General features: G+C 33.8%; 3 protein-coding genes and 1 pseudogene across 6 annotated transcripts; 1 reads left to right on the top strand and 3 right to left on the bottom strand.

Moving 5' to 3' along the window:
• The first annotated feature begins 1,229 nt into the window (after positions 1–1,229).
• LOC111297780 (translocase of chloroplast 120, chloroplastic-like) lies at positions 1,230–6,160 on the top strand. Of its 3 annotated transcripts, XM_089745582.1 has the most exons (3): positions 1,231–1,544; positions 1,883–2,254; positions 2,318–6,160. In XM_089745582.1, the coding sequence occupies exons 2-3, from the start codon at positions 1,907–1,909 to the stop codon at positions 5,831–5,833; spliced, it is 3,864 nt and encodes a 1,287-aa protein (XP_089601708.1). In that variant the 5' UTR covers positions 1,231–1,544; positions 1,883–1,906; the 3' UTR covers positions 5,834–6,160. The 3 variants fall into 3 exon arrangements, with proteins under 3 accessions (XP_022748141.2, XP_022748145.2, XP_089601708.1); XM_022892406.2 differs by having other exon boundaries at positions 1,230–1,544; positions 1,883–6,160; XM_022892410.2 differs by having other exon boundaries at positions 1,230–1,544; positions 1,692–6,160.
• Positions 6,161–6,942: 782 nt separating this feature from the next.
• LOC111298738 (dirigent protein 23 pseudogene) lies at positions 6,943–7,926 on the bottom strand (annotated as a pseudogene). The gene has a single exon (XR_016328503.1). The product of XR_016328503.1 is annotated as a dirigent protein 23 pseudogene (transcript).
• A 1,276-nt stretch (positions 7,927–9,202) lies between these two features.
• On the bottom strand, positions 9,203–9,823 carry LOC111298737 (dirigent protein 4-like). The gene has a single exon (XM_022893463.2). The coding sequence runs from the start codon at positions 9,764–9,766 to the stop codon at positions 9,203–9,205; it is 564 nt and encodes a 187-aa protein (XP_022749198.2). The 5' UTR covers positions 9,767–9,823.
• A 2,192-nt stretch (positions 9,824–12,015) lies between these two features.
• Positions 12,016–14,882, bottom strand: LOC111298736 (putative amidase At4g34880). The gene is made up of 6 exons (XM_022893462.2): positions 14,710–14,882; positions 13,856–14,450; positions 13,377–13,591; positions 13,038–13,277; positions 12,753–12,951; positions 12,016–12,646 (listed from the first exon to the last, which is right to left on the bottom strand). Exons 2-6 carry the CDS (start codon positions 14,402–14,404, stop codon positions 12,290–12,292), a joined length of 1,560 nt encoding a protein of 519 aa, XP_022749197.2. The 5' UTR covers positions 14,405–14,450; positions 14,710–14,882; the 3' UTR covers positions 12,016–12,289.
• Positions 14,883–17,392: the final 2,510 nt, after the last annotated feature.

The raw sequence follows: 17,392 nt of genomic DNA, 5'->3' as shown, positions 1-17,392 counted from the left end.
GGACTCCAAACCAGCAGATGCTCGAGAGGGGACATTGGACCATCTAATGTGTGGAAAAACAACGTGAAACAAAGGAAAGCCTTGGTAAGCCCATGCCTCTGTTTAAGGTCTTGGTCTGAAGCTCTACTCAATAGCATTGGTCCCATTCAATTCCTACGGAAACGCAATGCTGTCTGAAACTTTGAAGCTGAGAGTACTTGCATCTTATGTTTGAAAATTACGAAAAAAATTCCAGATAATGCACCAGAATCTCTTCATCTGTGAACAGCTTTGTGCCATAAAATAATGGAAAGATAGCAGCTCAGAATTTGCCAATTTTAGTCAATTAACACTTGTAGTTGTTACTTTTTTTTGCATTGAAAGTTTACACAAACATGTTACATCAATGGTGAAGGCTGTTAACCATTAAACTTCGTTTTTTATATTCAGACAGGGTTTGGATTTGGATAAACGCACAATACCATGTTCCATTGTGTAATAATATAGTCATTAAATAAATCTTATTGTATAATACCTGAGCTCTTTTTTATAAACTTAAACTTTCAATTAATCCATCATTGCCCAAAATTTCTGCTGAAAACAAGGCCAACTCAAAAGAGAAATTTTATTGACGAATGAAAATGAACTGCTTCGTGTCTGCGTCAGATGGTAAAGCATCAGTGGAAATGCTTAGAATTGAACTATCCACCGGTGACCACTTTTTCCAAATATGAATGTGAGCAAACAAATCGACAAGCTCTCTTGATTAAGTTCCGTTTAAATTTCATCATTTTTTTCATATATAATTAAATTTATCGTATCATTAGTTGAATTCAAATATTAACTCTAATAAAATTAAATTTTTTATTAAGTTTTTAATTATAATGATAATAATTTTTATTATTATTTTAAATTTTATCACAATAAATTTCATTACTCATCCAACTAAACTTAACTCGCTAAGGGATTGTACAAAAATAGTGAAAAGGGAGAATTCCATTCCCCTAAACCCTAACAATGGTTTGTTGGGCTGGGTTGACGATGATGATGATCAAGAGTTGGGTAGGAACAATCAAAATCATGGAATCAGGAAAGATTAGACGGCCCACAATTGCCCGCTCTCATTATCAAACTCAGGTATCATCACGTGACACAGTCAAACGCAACCCCCACACATTTTAATTAAAAATTATAGAATAATTATTGAAGGTACTCTATCCATAGGTTTCTTTTGGCCATTTGCATCTTTTTTTTATGTCCACGTCACCGTGATTCTGCTTCTTTCACGATAAAACCAATGAACAATCTTCCACCGTTTGATCAACCCCTCACACCCATTTTCGTCCGTTGATCATCCTCTTATTTGTTTTTTTAATTATTACACCCTTTCTTCTGCAGTTCTGCTAACCCAAAGACCAAACCAGTTGTGTAGTAGATATATGAAGACAGAGGAAAAATAAAATACATGTAACCAAAGATCGTTTCCCTCATTATCCTGAAAAAGCCCAGAGATCCTTTTCCTTCCTTTCTCTATCTGAAATTCTCTGTAGCATCAAAAAGACCGGGTAACCTTTCTTTTATTATTATTATTTATCTGTTTATTATTTATATTTATTGTTTTTATCCTTTTTATCAGAAAACCCTAATAAGTAACCTTTATTATGGACTTGGGATCGGATATCTTTGAAAAAGAAATGATTCTTTGATTGTAGGGAAATGGAAAGATCTATTTTTTCTGTTGACATGTGGATCAATATTGGATTTTTATGTTTGGGTTTTAGGAAAGGAGGGCTTTTTATTTTGTGGGTTTTCTTTGGTTGATTGTTTTGATTTTTTTGGAGGTTGTTTTTAGACTATTGATATGTTGTTTAAAATGGGTTTTTGATGGCTGTGGTGAATATAGGTTTTTGACGCACCATTTGTGAAAATGGAAAATGGGGTAGGAATGGTTGATGATTCTGTTATGGTAGAAAATAAAATTATGGAGGAAAGAGTTGCCAATGAGAAAGGGGAGGAGAGGGCTGTTGGGGGTTCGGATGAAACAAAGGATGTTGAAGATGGGGTTTTTGAGGAGGAAATTGAAACACAAGAGCACTTGTGGGAGCAGAGAGAAAATTCTGGACTAGGGAACGGCAGTATGGTTGCCATTGGAAATGGTGAGACAATTGGTGACAATGGTTCAAGGGAAATTCAGGAGAATTCAAATTTAGAACCTGAAGCTGAGACCTTTGAAGAGGCTATTGGGGTTCCAAGTGAGGTTGGACATCAGGAGAATGTGATTTCTAGTGAGGTTGGAACTCAGGAGGATGTGATTCCAAGTGAGGTTGAACCTCAGGAGGATGTGGTTCCAAGTGAGGTTGAACCTCAGGAGGATGTGGTTCCAAGTGAGGTGGAACCTCAGGAGGATGTGGCAGTGTTAATGGATGAGCAGAAAGTGGAGGAACTGTCAGGTGGGGAGAATGTTGGTGGTGGGGTGGTGTCTGATAAGATTGATGAGGGTGGGACTGAAATGGGAGCAGGGATTGATGAATTGAACGGTGCAAAGGAGGTACCTGATATTAGTGGTACTGGAGAAACAGAATTCCTGAGGGACGAGGATGAAGCAAATGTGAAGTTTGATACAGTAATTCAGAAACCTGCAAATGGAAATGCTGATAAGGTATATTTAAAGGGAGAATTGGTAGACAAAAAATTGGAAACTTTGGAAGATGATAAGGTGGAGGAGGATGTAAAAATGCAATCTAAGTTGGAGGTTTTGCCTCTAGAGGTCAAGGGTGAGGAATTAAGGGAGGATGCTCTGGCTACTGATTATCAAGATGAAAAGGTTGGGGAACCTGCTGGTACTTCAGCTGGCATGATTGTCAAGCTTCAAGATGATGAAGTTGAAGAATTGAATGAGAAGTCAGATAATTTTGATACAGGATATCTGGGAAAAGAGAATGTGGAATTTAAAGGTGCCACAGCCAATCTTGATTCAGTGAATGGTGGAGATGAGGGTGAAAAAGCAAACAAGACTTTGACTACTGTGGAGGCGGAAGATAACAGGATTGGTGAAGTAAAAGATTCATCAGATGAATGGGACTTAAAATATAATGGTGAAATTGATGAACTGAAAAATACTCTCTCTGGACTGAAAAATACTCTGTCTGAGCTGAGTGCATCTGTGGAAGGTTCTGTTGTACCTGAATTTGGAAACTTATCTTCTGAAAATTTTAGAGATGAGAGGAATGAGAATATTGAGGCTTCTAAAACTGATTTGAGAACAGAGGTTCATGATGGTTTTCAATCTCAGCTCCCTGATGAAATGGTGGATAAAGTTCAAGTTATTGATAATTCTGTGACTGAGGAATCTGAAAAGAAAGCTGAGAGAGATCAGGAAGATAAGCAAAGCACCCAAGTGACTCTAGAGCAGGAAGTGCAAAATGCTTCAGGGTCTTCTTTGCCTGCAAAAGCTGAAGAGTCCATAAATAGAGCAGATACAGATCAGGAGCTGAAGCAAGATACCCCCGTGACTAGAGAATGTGAAATTCTACCTTCTCCAGTGTCTTCATCATCTGTAAAATCTACAAATTCTGCTACACCTCTTTCTCGTCCCATGGGCCTAGGGCGCGCTGCTCCGTTGTTGGAGCCTTCTCCTAAGGTGGTGCAACAACCCCGTGTAAATGGCACTGTCTCCCAGGCACAGGCACAGCAGATTGAAGACCGTGCTAATGGAGAGGCGGAGGAAAGTGATGAGACTCGTGAAAAGCTTCAATTGATTAGAGTTAAGTTTTTGCGGCTTGCACATAGGCTTGGGCAGACTCCCCATAATGTTGTTGTTGCGCAGGTTTTGTACAGACTAGGATTAGCTGAGCAGCTCCGGGGGAGAAATGGGGGCCGTGTTGGTGCCTTCAGCTTTGACCGTGCAAGTGCTATGGCAGAACAGCTTGAAGCAGCTGGGAATGAACCCCTTGATTTCTCTTGTACAATTATGGTCCTTGGGAAGACAGGAGTTGGTAAAAGTGCTACTATTAATTCAATATTTGATGAAGTTAAATTTGGTACTGATGCTTTCCGGACGGGTACAAAGAAGGTTCAGGATGTTGTGGGTACCGTACATGGGATTAAGGTGCGTGTAATTGACACACCAGGCCTTCTGCCTTCCTGGTCTGACCAATGCCAGAATGAGAAGATCCTTCACTCTGTTAAGCGTTTCATTAAGAAAACACCTCCAGATATTGTGTTGTACCTTGACAGGTTGGACATGCAAACCAGGGATTTTGGTGATATGCCCCTCTTGCGCACCATATCTGAGATCTTTGGACCATCTATATGGTTTAATGCAATTGTGGTTCTGACTCATGCAGCTTCTGCTCCTCCTGATGGTCCAAATGGTACTGCTTCTAGTTATGACATGTTTGTCACTCAACGCACTCATGTTGTCCAGCAAGCTATTCGTCAGGCGGCTGGGGATATGCGGCTAATGAATCCTGTTTCATTAGTGGATAACCACTCTGCATGTAGAACAAATAGGGCAGGGCAGAGAGTGTTGCCAAATGGTCAGGTTTGGAAGCCTCATTTGTTGTTGCTCTCGTTTGCATCTAAAATTATGGCTGAAGCAAGCACACTTTTAAAGTTGCAAGATACTCCTCCAGGAAAGCCTTTTACTGCTAGAACAAGAACACCTCCTTTACCTTTCCTTCTATCATCTCTTCTTCAATCAAGACCCCAAGTTAAACTGCCTGAGGAGCAGTATGGTGATGAGGATGATTTAGATGATGATTTGGATGAATCCTCAGACTCTGAGGATGAATCAGAATATGATGAGTTGCCACCTTTCAAGCGGTTGACCAAAGCACAGATGGCAAAGCTTACTAAAGCTCAGAAGAAGGCATATTTTGATGAGTTGGAATATAGGGAAAAACTTTTTATGAAAAAGCAACTGAAGGAAGAGAAAAAGCGGCGAAAGATGATGAAGAAAATGGCTACTGCAGCTAAGGATCTGCCTAATGAGGTTGGTGAAAATGCAGAAGAAGAAAGTGGTGGTGCTTCTTCTGTTCCAGTTCCTATGCCAGATTCGGCCTTGCCTTCTTCGTTCGATTCTGATAATCCTACTCATCGGTATCGTCACCTTGATTCCTCCAACCCATGGCTTGTGAGGCCTGTTCTAGATACTCATGGTTGGGATCATGATATTGGTTATGAAGGTATTAATGTAGAAAGATTGTTTGTTGCTAAGGATAAAATTCCCATTTCATTTTCTGGCCAGATTACAAAGGACAAAAAGGATGCCAATGTCCAAATGGAACTAACCAGTTCTTTAAAGCATGGGGAAGGTAAAGCAACTTCATTAGGTTTTGATATGCAGAATATTGGAAAGGACCTGGCCTACACTCTGCGTAGTGAGACAAGGTTTAGTAATTTCAGGAAGAATAAGGCAACAGCTGGCATCTCAGTTACACACTTGGGTGATGCTTTATCAGCTGGAGTAAAAATTGAAGACAAATTGATTGCTAATAAGCGGTTCCAGGTAGTCATGACCGGGGGTGCTATGACCGGTCGTGGTGATCTTGCTTATGGGGGCAGTTTGGAAGCACAATTGAGGGACAAGGACTACCCTCTGGGTCGCTCCCTGTCTACACTTGGGCTCTCTATAATGAATTGGCATGGAGATCTTGCCATTGGATGCAATATACAGTCACAGGTACCTATTGGACGGTCTACAAACTTAATAGCACGTGCCAATTTGAATAACAGAGGCGCAGGACAAGTCAGTATACGAATAAATAGCTCAGAACAGCTTCAGCTCGCTTTGATTGCTCTCCTTCCGCTACTTAAGAAGCTACTTGTTTATTCCCAACATTATGGACAATGATGAAATTTAGGTTACATCAATTGTGCTATGGCAGCCATGCGGTGATAGGACAAAGTTTTTAAAATTGCCATCTCTCAGTGGTCTTCAATAGTGAGTGAAAGCAAGGTGCTGAAATTTCTATAATTTTTGAACAATATCTTCCGGGATTATAGTGATTGTAGTTTCTTTGTTAGATATTTTGCATAAGGATTTTTTTGTTCCCATGAAACCATAGTCATGAATTGCTTTATATATATATATATATGTATATATAGCCGTAAGAAATTTTAGATTATGAATGCATATTTTCTTAAATTGAATCTAATAAGTTTATTTATGTCGGATTTCATGAATTCATGAAAAATTATTATTATTATTTTTTATGAATTGCTTCTTTTTATTCATAATTATATTATGCATGGCTAACTACTTGAGTCATGAGTGACCTCAAATTCCACTCTGCATTTCTCTAATTATTTTTTGGTATCAATAGCGTTGTTGGTGTTGTTGGGATGTGCTGTAGTTGGTTGATGACTTGATGTTTGAGGTTCTATTTCTTCCAACTTTTCGGATCTGTTCTTCAGTCAGCTCTTGTCTGATCTTTCTAGATCGTATCTTGTCATTTTGCAATCTTTGATTTTGTCTGGCCTGAAAAAAACAAAAACTTAAATTACGTGATTTAAACTTTGAATTACGTATGTTCCATCTCATTTAAACTGTTCACTTTTATAAAGATATCTCAAAATATATTTTTATTTTTATAAAATTATAAATATAAATGATAATTATAATTAAATAAAAAATAATCAATAAATTACAATAAAATTAAATCAAATAAAAAAACAGTAAATTGTTTAATTTAAAAGCTTAAGGTAACATTTTATATTTGATTAACAAAGAATTCTATACGAATCGTTTGCAAATTTCATGGAGATTGGATCTGTCATAATTTATTTGATGAATAATTATGTTGATTCTGATCTGGCATGCAATAATAACACATTAAATTATGATAACAAAGAAACAAAAAAAAAAAAAAAGTGAAAAATTAAGGTGCATGTCTTGTCAGACTTACGCTAATGAATCATGGCAGTCCATAAAAATTCACCTTGCAATGGCCAATTATCTTCACTACTTTTCTTCAATGGTTCTAATAACAAAACTAATTTGGGCCAAAGAGAAAGAAAAGAACAAAAGCGGCACAATCGAAATCAACCCACAGCTTAAGTTAAAATAATTACAAAATTCCTTTTGGTTTGTTCCTTTCGAACTGTGCAAGGAAATTTATGCTCGATAACTAACTCAATTAAATTCTAACTTTAATGAAATATTTTAGTTAGAACAAGAGTCCAGATCAAAACACAGTATTTAAGTAATTATACAATAAAACAAAAGAAAAAGAAAATAAGGTACGCATGTTAATCCTAGTGAACAATGGTAACGTTGTAGCCAACTATGGCATCACCGGTTGTAATATCGATCCAGTGAGTTTTTGCGAGGGCGTACCCACGAGCCAGCCTGAAAAGGCCGGTTCCACCGACAATGGGCATCTCACGAACAGGATTCAGAGCTGAGTTTTTGCCAAGAATGCTTATAGAGCTACCATTGAATATCCCATCGGTGAAGCAAAAGTTCATGGCCATCATTAGGACTAGCTCTGTCTGCCCAGCTGAACCGTAAAGTCCTTGGGCTCTGCCGAGCAGCTTGGAGTTGGGATCAGGAGACTCGGTTAGTGGATCATCTGCCATTAACAAGGCTCCAAAAAGAGTAGGCGATTTTTCAGTGTCAGCTGCTTGAGCCACCCTAATGGCACTTGGGTTCTTGCCACTGAGTGTGTCATGAAAGTAGAATTGAAGATTGGTCACTGTCTCTTGTTTGGCCTCAAGCTTTGTTGCCCAACTCTCTACATGAAAGCCTTGAGCCCATGACGTTGCTGCAACTATGGAGATGATCACTAGAATTCTGCCTAGCTTGGTCATCTTTCACTTCGTTTTTCTCTGTGGCAGAGATGCCAATCTCTAGCAAGAAAATTGAGGCAAATCTCTCAAGCAAAAAAAGAAGAGAGAAGAAGCTGAGAACCTTTGCTTTGAATTTGAACAATCTGCCACTACACAAAACCTTTTATAGACCAAAAGAAAAAGATTCAAAGGCAGTTTAACTACAAAAGAAGAAAAGCGAATTAACTTCCTTAATGGGTCGGTGATGGGTCCAGCTTTTCCCGAAGGAGTTCCTAAATTTTATCATGCAATGGGCGTAGGGCTATGGCCTTTATTTAGATGGTGATGGAGTTATGGACATATCTCATTGGGCCTGCTTTTGAAATTTATTCATATCTTGGATTTAATAATCATGATAATTTAAAACATATGATATAAAAATGATATAATTAAAAAATATAAGAGTAACAATTTAAATTTTCATAAAAACCATAAGTAAGTTTAACAAAATTTAAAAAATATAATTTATATTTTCGTATTGACACGAATTATGTCACATAATTTTTATATAAAATACGATACGGATACATAAATTATTAATATTTTATATAATATTAATACTTGAATTGTCAAATCTAAATAACCTTTGAGACATATTTTCATTTTCATTCGTATTTTCTTACATGAATATGAATATATGATTATAGAAAAGGATCGACTTGATAACTTAAAATAAACAAATTGAAAATATTTTTGGTACTAGTTATTACATCTTACTCAATCAAAAAAAAAAAAAAGTGATTAAAGTATATCTTATTCTTGAAAGAGGTAATCTCAACTTCAAAGTCCTCATTATAGAACTTAATTATATAAACAAAAATCATGAAAAAAAAATTTGATTAAACTTTCAATGGGGAATAGTCAATTGATCAATTTGCTTGCTTCTCTGCAAATTTGAGTTTAGTTCAACCAAATGAGCAATGGGACATGAGTAGTTAAGGAAAGTTGTCTGATTTTCAAAATGAAATGGTTATAGTCAATATAATGTAAGCTACCTACTTCTCTATTAATTATCACCACATCTCTGCCTTCCTAGAGTCAAACCAGGACATTTTTACCCAAAGGAGAGCCAAGAATTCAATAGTCTGGTCAGCTATGCACACATTTGTGACTTTGAGAACATATATATATATATATATATATATATAATTTTCATTCAATAAAACTCATTTTATAATTTAATCATTAATGTCATGTTTATCATTTTTTAAAATATAAAATATTATATTATTGTATTTAAAAATTTATTAAAAATATATTAATTCGATTATTAAATTTAAAAATAAAAAATCATTCGATTAAATGTTTTTATTTAAGCTATAATTATAAAAATCAAATTGCACTTAAACAAATCGGTCCAACCGAGCTAATCTCATCCCTAATCTTAGTAATCCTAGTAATGAATAACAGTTACATTATACTCAACAATGGCATCACCATTAGTCGTATTAACGAAAATAGTCTTAAGTTGTGCAAACCCTTTAGCCATCCTGAATTTCCCCCTTCCTCCAACCACAGCAAGCTCCCGTTCAGTCTCTAAAATCGGATTCCTTGAAAACACGCTGATGGAGCTTCCATTGAACTCGCCCTTGGTGAAGCCAAAATCAAAGAAAGCCACCAGGGTCGGTATATCTTTACCAGAAGACACATAGAGCCCTTGACAATTCCCAACAACCTCCGAGGTCGGCTCAGGGCCTACAGTGAGGGGATCATCTATGGCAAAGACGCTGCTGAATGGTGTTGGTGACTTGTCGTCGCTGGTGATGTTGGCACGGGCTACCAGGACAGCAGAAGGATCTTTCCCACTGAGAGTGTCATGGAAAAAGAAGTGTAGATAGGTTACTTTCTCCGCCATGGGTGCATATGGCACCGTCTTGGAGTAGTACCGGCTATACACCGGTGAGGTGGCCATGGTGATGAGGACCAAAATCGAAGTGATGATCGATCCTCTTTTCATTTTCTATGCCTTTACTCGTTAAAAATAATGCAGTTTTCAGTACTTTGATTGAATATTGAATATTGAACATAGGAGATAACTTGTTTTGTTTTATGAATTTATATTACCAAAAGGTTAAGTTTAACAAGAAGATAATTAATAAAAAATTATTATAAGAATAATTGAAATACTTTTTTAAGAAATTTTTTTTTACTATCTTTAGTGAATTCAAAAGGAAATTATACAGTAATGAAAATTTTTTTTTCTTTATCATCACATAATTTTCAATTTTAAAGTAAAAAACTCAATTTGGTTTGGTTAAATCAGTTTAATATTATAGCTCTAATAATAGGAAATTGGTGGTCGGATTACATGGTGGATTTCCTTATAAGACGAATTTTAATATGGAAGGCATAATCCAAAATTCATGTATGCTTTAAAACTATTTTGCAAAATAAAAAAAAAATCAACTTTGATTTTGTACATTAATCGAATTTAATTATGGAAACAAACTTATGATGATTACTAGATAAGGACATTCTTTTAGAATGTTACATCTAAAAGAATATAGAAAATTAGACACTGATTCATGTATGTCGGTAAAGCACTTTTAAGTCTTTGCTAAAAAAGAAAATAATTCAATTATTTTTTACATGTGAATGAATTTAAAAAATCATCATGTATTTTTAATAAATTCATTTTATTTATTTAAAATATTTTTACTATTTTTTATAGTAATATTTTTATTACTTAAAAAATAATTAATTAACTACAAGAAAATTACGTCACTAAAAACCAAAACTTCAGTCTAACGTTAGACTAAATTAATTATATTTATTACCTTTTAAATATTCAATATTTTTATCATATATGGATAAGTTAAAATTAATTTGGTCAATAATGTAAATAAAAATAGAAACTAAATAAAGAGCTAATTATTCATAAATATATTTCCATATATTCTAATTACTCATGAAATATTAAATAAAATTTAATGTAGTAAATAAGGAAAGAGAAATTAGCCATTTAATTGTTGATAATAATGATATCATTAACTTAGGAAAGATTTTATTTTATTTATTTTTTAAATATAGATTAGGCAAGAATTCAAAATTTGTAATTTTGAAATAAAAATAGCATTAATTTCATGTAATTTATTACTTATTACATTATACAATTAATAATAGTAACTTTTTAATACCTTTATGATAATGTCTCTCGATAATAATATAAATACAAATGTTCTTCCAAAAAGAATATTAAATAAATCTAATTTGACTATTCTTCAACTTTGTTTTACTCAATTTTATCTCTATTATCTTAAAAAAAAATTATTTTATAATCCTACTTGCTATTCTTTTATAAGTTTATTGGGGTTTTATTCATTTTTTTTGTTTGTAAAATTGTTAAGTCTTATTTTTAAAATAAAAATTTTATCAACTATATGTTTTAGTATAATTTTTTTTTTATAATTTGTCTTTTATCAACAAATTAGGCAAGAATTCAATATTTGTAATTTTGAAAGAAAAATAACATTAATTTCATATCTTTTATTACTTATTATGTTATATGGTTAATAATAGTAACTTTTTAATACATTTATGATAATGTCTCTTGATAGTAATATAAATACAAATGTTCTTTCAAAAAAATTATTAAGTAAATTGAATTTGACTATTCTTCAACTTTGTTTTACTCAATTTTGTCTCTATTATCTTATAAGAAATTTATTTTGTAGTTTACTTTTAGTCATATTTTTTATTTGTAAAATTGTTAGGTTTTATTTTTAGAATAGCAATTTTCAACAATATATTTTAGTATAATTTTTTTATAATTTATAATTTTCAAGATGAACCTTTAATATTATATATATATATATATATATGTTGAATGAGATGTTATTAGAGAATTCTTTTTTTTTTTTTGGTGAGGTATCGGTTACCAAAGACTTAATAATTTTTATTTTTTATGATTACTTAATAAAATTATGTTGATTTACAAAATTTTACAATAAAATGTCAAAAAGATTGATTAATTTGAATATTATTATATTTAACGACTATGCATTAGTTGAGAGTTGAATCATAAGAATTAATAAAACTCAAATAATATAATATTTTATATGTTAATATAAATTATAATATATAATTTTTATATAAAATATTACATAAATATATAAATTATCAAACTCAGAAGAATATGATTATCTAGATAATTTATATGTGAATCAGCACGCGCTTTGTATTGTAAAAAAAAAAAAAACACACAAATAATTAAATTGCATGTAGTCATATAATAATTCTAGCATGTGCCAAAGCAGACCACCGACCAGCCTGATTGGAATCATGTCTTTCCTTTTTTTTTTTAACTTAAAAAAAAAAAAAATTAGTTTTTCAGTGATCAGTTCTATTTTCAAACAAAGAAAGGGCCTGACTGATTATTTATATAAAATTATGTAAATAAAGCATACATGAATCAACCATTGAACATGATCAATTTTTTTTTTAATGTTTGAAGCTAGCATTCAGCCCAGCAGTAATAGATTCAGTGCTTGAAAGAAGGAGGCCTCCTGATCTTGGTTGCCTGCTCAAAGGCATAGGCAATCTCAATCAATGTTGGCTCTGAGCCTTTCAGTCCTCCAAAACAAAGGCCGAATGGCGTCCCATCTGTATCATATCCCGCCGGGACAATAACACCAGGGTATCCACCCATTGCAAAAACCCAGGAAATTGATGCAAAAGGTGATAACAACGCGTCTAGCTTGTTCTCTCTTATCAGTTTCTCGAATCCATTTCTTGACATTTTAGCCATATTTAATACTGCTTCCTTCTCTTTCTTGCCGATGCCATTCGTAGCTTCAGCGTCAACGAAAAGCTCTTGGCCATATTCCTTGATTTTTTCCTGCATGACCCAAAAACTCAAGCATGTCACTCTGCATCAAATGTGTAAAATTGTTGGCCATATTCATTGGTTCTTCAGACAATATGTTGATTGCTGGAATACTTACCAAGTTTGAGAATTTGTTGTTGAATGCAATAAGATCTTTCAAGGATCGCACTGGAGATACCACGAGCTGTTTTAAGTAAGAATTTATTGCCAATTTGAAATCAGCAGCCATTGCTATGGATTCGTAGTCTATGCTGGAGTTATATGCAGCCAAAAACTTGGATATGTTCACATTTTCTACCAAAATAGCACCTCCATGCCTTAATTTGCAGAAATTATATTGAGTTAATCACAAGTTTCATCAATAACTGTATGGAACTAATGTGAGAATTTTACATTTTCTTACCTTAAAGTGGAGAAATGACGCTCAAAAACTTCAGTATAAAGAGGTTCGTTCTCGAAACTGAAGAATACATTCCTCACTAAGCCCAATCTCTTCCCTTTGAGACCATCAGGCTTTAGAAATTGTTTGTAGCCACCATGTGGAACGTACTTTAATGCTTCAATGGTTGCTTTATCATTATAATCTAAGCCTGCAATGGCATCGAGGACGTATACTGCATCTGCCACAGTTCTGCACATTGGTCTGTTTCAATTCAACAGATCATGAGCCATAGTTAATCTTATATTAGGGCAGTCACTGAGCCAATCCAAAGTCTTGATCGAAAAGATTAATAGCACATACCCAACAGTGTCCTGTCTAGGAGTAATAGGGATGACTCCTGCTCGGCTGGTAAGACCAACAGTAGGTTTGATGCCAACTACGGCGTTATTATTAGATGGACAAAGGATTGAGCCATCAGTCTCGGTCCCAAGTGTTACTGCTGCCATATTTGCTGCTACTGATATGGCTGATCCACTACTTGACCCACATGGATCTGTTGAAAGGTTATAAGGATTCTGCAAAATAAAAAGCTCAGGAAATTATGTTTCTAAGTCAAATTATATTTGGTGATCAATCCAAATTAAGTATAGCAAACTACGGACAAGAGCATTAGGATGTTTTTGTATACAATTCTATTGCTGTCTATAAATAAACTCGTAACCTCACAGCTTTGTTTAATCTTACTTTCTATTTGTATATCAAAATTCTATACCAATTCCTTTCCCTGTTGTCAATATCCCAGGTTCATTTGTTTCAAAACATGTTAGTTCCTAACTCACCTTTCCCTGGCCACTCCGAGCACACCAGCCACTGGGCACATTATTGCCCCTGAAATGAGCCCATTCACTCAAGCTAGCCTTTCCTAGAATAATAGCCCCAGCTTTCCTCAATTTGGTTACCACGCCTGCATCTCGGGGTACAATCGACCCTAGCAGCGCAAGTGAGCCAGCGGTGGTGTTCATCTTATCCTTGGTTGCGATGTTATCCTTGAGCAAAATAGGAATACCGTGGAGGCCACCCAGCGAACCTGGTGCTTTAACCTTGCGCTTTCTGTCTGCCTCATCAGCTTGGCACAGAGCATCAGGGTTGACCTCTATGACCCCTCTAAGGAGCGGGTTGAGTCTGTGGATTTCTTCAAGGTAAAACTCAACGAGTTGCCTTGAGGTGAGTTGGTTCTTCTCAAAAGCTAGTTGGAGATCCTGCACAGTTGCTTCTTTGATGGAGAAAGCATGGTTCGTTTTGGAATGAGAGCCAGACGATTGAAGAAACAGAATCAGTAAAGTTGAATACAGGGATAACCTTAATGGAGAAGATTTGCTAGACGCCATATCTGTAATTGGAGGGATCTGGCTTCCTTATTCAACTCTTTTCAGCCTGCATAGAATCACTGCTCCTCAGTAAATAAATAGAAGCCGACTGAACTATAATTTCTTTAATAATTTAATCATATGATTTGAACGAAGATACTAAAATTTAGTAGGAACGCCAACTTGTTGGACACTTGAGCATCTAAAGTGCCACGTTTACTCATGTTTCAAAGTTGAGACCGACAACTCTGACAGCAAGTCATCGGAATTTTCAAGTTTGATTATTTTTTGTGAATAAAATATTATTTTAAAATTTTTCGACCTACGATATTGTAAAATAATCAGATGGGGCTAAGTCTTTCGTAGCCTTAAAGCTCCTTGGAGGGTTCCAATCTGTAGATTGAATTTGTTAATCTTCTCTGCTCTTGCTCTTTTTCTGTTAGGGTTTGATGCCCACTCGCCATCTTTCTTGTTCTTTTTTTTTTTTATCCATTATAATAAGTTTTTTTTTTTCTGTCAGAAAGTAAAAGGATGATTGTAATGCATCGTGAAAGTAATGATTTGACCTCAAACAGTCACGATTCGCGAAGCCTTTATCTTTTTACCTATAAATATATATACGAATATATCGTGAATTAACGAACTTATATTTATATTTATTTATAAAAGTATTTTTGTTTTAGTTAAAAAAATTATTTTATTTATTTAGATTCATTCGTTTAAATAATAAATTTTTTATTTTTATTTTTATTTATTTAATTAAATTAAATAAATTTATTTGTAAATATTAAATAAATATATTTATAAATATATTCATAAATATATATAAATAAATATAATCATAAATAATAAACAAATTATAATCAACTAAATTTAAACAAATAAATTCTTAACGAATATAAATAAATCTAAATAAATCTTAAAATAAAATTAAAATAAAAGATAAAAATATAATTTTATTAATATTATTATAAATAAAAAATAAATAAATAAAATAAACGAATTTTAAATAAATCATAAATAAATTTATTTGTAAATATACATAAACAAATAAATCATTATTCATGATCGATTCATTTAATAAATAAATATAAAATTAATAAAAATCAAATATATTCATAAATGATTCATCAAAAACTCTATTCGTTTACATACTTAATTCTCTCAAACTTGATCACCAAGAAAAATACAATACGACGCAAAGAATAAAGAAAAACTTTCCGCTTGTTTCATTTTCTTCAAACATCTTTGTTTTATGGTTTTGAATTTAAATGCATGGTTCCTCACAGTTACTGTTGGAACATGCCTTAGTGTGAACCTGCATTAACTCTGTTGGGTATTGAACCTGGCCTGGATCCAGGGATACACGAAAGGTAGTTCTGGGGTACGCCTTTATCAAATTAATTTTGTGTAATGTTAAGCATAATAATATTGATTTGACGCCATCAGTATAGTGTTGCTGGGTACACACGTTTTACTCGTATTATTCCACCAGGAAAACAACAAATACTGGGTGGGTATGCATGATTTCTTATGGCCTTGTGGCTTATTGGTCGACTATGGTGAGAGCCGATGGGGCATATGTTAAAGCAAATTCTTTTTCGTTTGTAGTGGCTGGGACCAATGAAGAACATTTCCTGACCACTGATCTTGCTAAATTTTGTAATTAACGATAAGGTACTTTATCTTCAACACCAATCGTGGTACACGAGGGAAGAAATTTCCTCCTTTCATTATTGTTTTACAGATCAATTCTTATGATTGTTAAATCAATACACATTCAACTATCACATCATCACAAGAAAGAATTGTCATCCAAATTTTTTGTCAAAAAATAAATTCATCTTACAAAAAAAATCTCGACTAATTATCTTTATTAATATCTCATTAAAATATCATTCCATAATAAATTTATTAACTTTCAATTTGTATAAAATCATTAAATATAATTTATTTTAACATAAAATTATTAATTACAACTCACATTTACTCATATGATTTTTTCACGAATTTCATATAAATTTATTATTAATTATTAATTATTTTAATCATATAACCGTAATTTTTTTATGTATAAAATAAAAAAAAGTTAAAGTACAAGAAAGAAAAACAATCCTTGTCTAAAAGTTTATTTCATGCTTTTCCTAAATAGCATATAGAAAAAAGGTAAGGGAGTAGAAAGTAAACCCCTAGTCATTTCCATTTTATTTTCAAGGTTTGAATGAAGTGGGCTTCCTAATCTTTTGAGAATGAACAATTGAATTTGCAATGCTAAGTAATACTAGAATTTGAAAATTAAGTGGAAAAGAAATTAGTGAAGTCTGTAAAACCATTAAATGTAAAAGAATCATATATAGCCAATATTGTATGAAGTTGGGGACTCCAATTTTATTCTCAGAAATGGGTAAAAGATAAGAAAATGACATACGAATCAAAGAATTATAAAATGGAAGGCTATAGAATCAGAAACGCAGTGGCAAATAATAAAAGATCACTTGCAAGGGGTTAATTTGCAGGTGACTCTGCCAGAGCCAGAATTAGCTCTTATGAATCGTAAAGCAGTGATGAGGACGCCCCTAGTGGAACCCATCAGGGCCAAATTCATATGTGTGACAACACTAATTGAATTGTATGGGAATTGAAGGCTGTTGTAGGAGTTGAGAAGGGCAGTTGTCCCTTCCCTCAGGAGAGTTTTATAAGGGTCTCCTGTCCCTTGAAGGCCTTCCCAAAGGGTTATACCAGTCCCATATGTCCTCCAGCAAGTGGCCCAAAAATAAGAGCAACCTTTGACTCAGGCTTCAGTACCCTCCAGTGGCATTTGTACTCCGGCATTGTCCAATACGTGGAAAGTGGAAAGTCACAACAAAATCATAAGACTACTTCTGAGTTGAAAAAAAGTTTTAATGTACTACTCCCAGCCAACTAACAGATAAATACAGTTATAGACAAAATTGTTAATTTTTTGCATTAAAGTTCCTGTGAATTGTGAAACTCTAGCATGATAAAAGT

This window comes from Durio zibethinus, chromosome 16 (assembly GCF_047325235.1).
Source record: "Durio zibethinus cultivar Kanyao isolate XHJ-2024 chromosome 16, ASM4732523v1, whole genome shotgun sequence".
NCBI lineage: Eukaryota > Viridiplantae > Streptophyta > Magnoliopsida > Malvales > Malvaceae > Durio > Durio zibethinus.
This window is presented reverse-complemented; position numbering and strand designations above follow the sequence as displayed.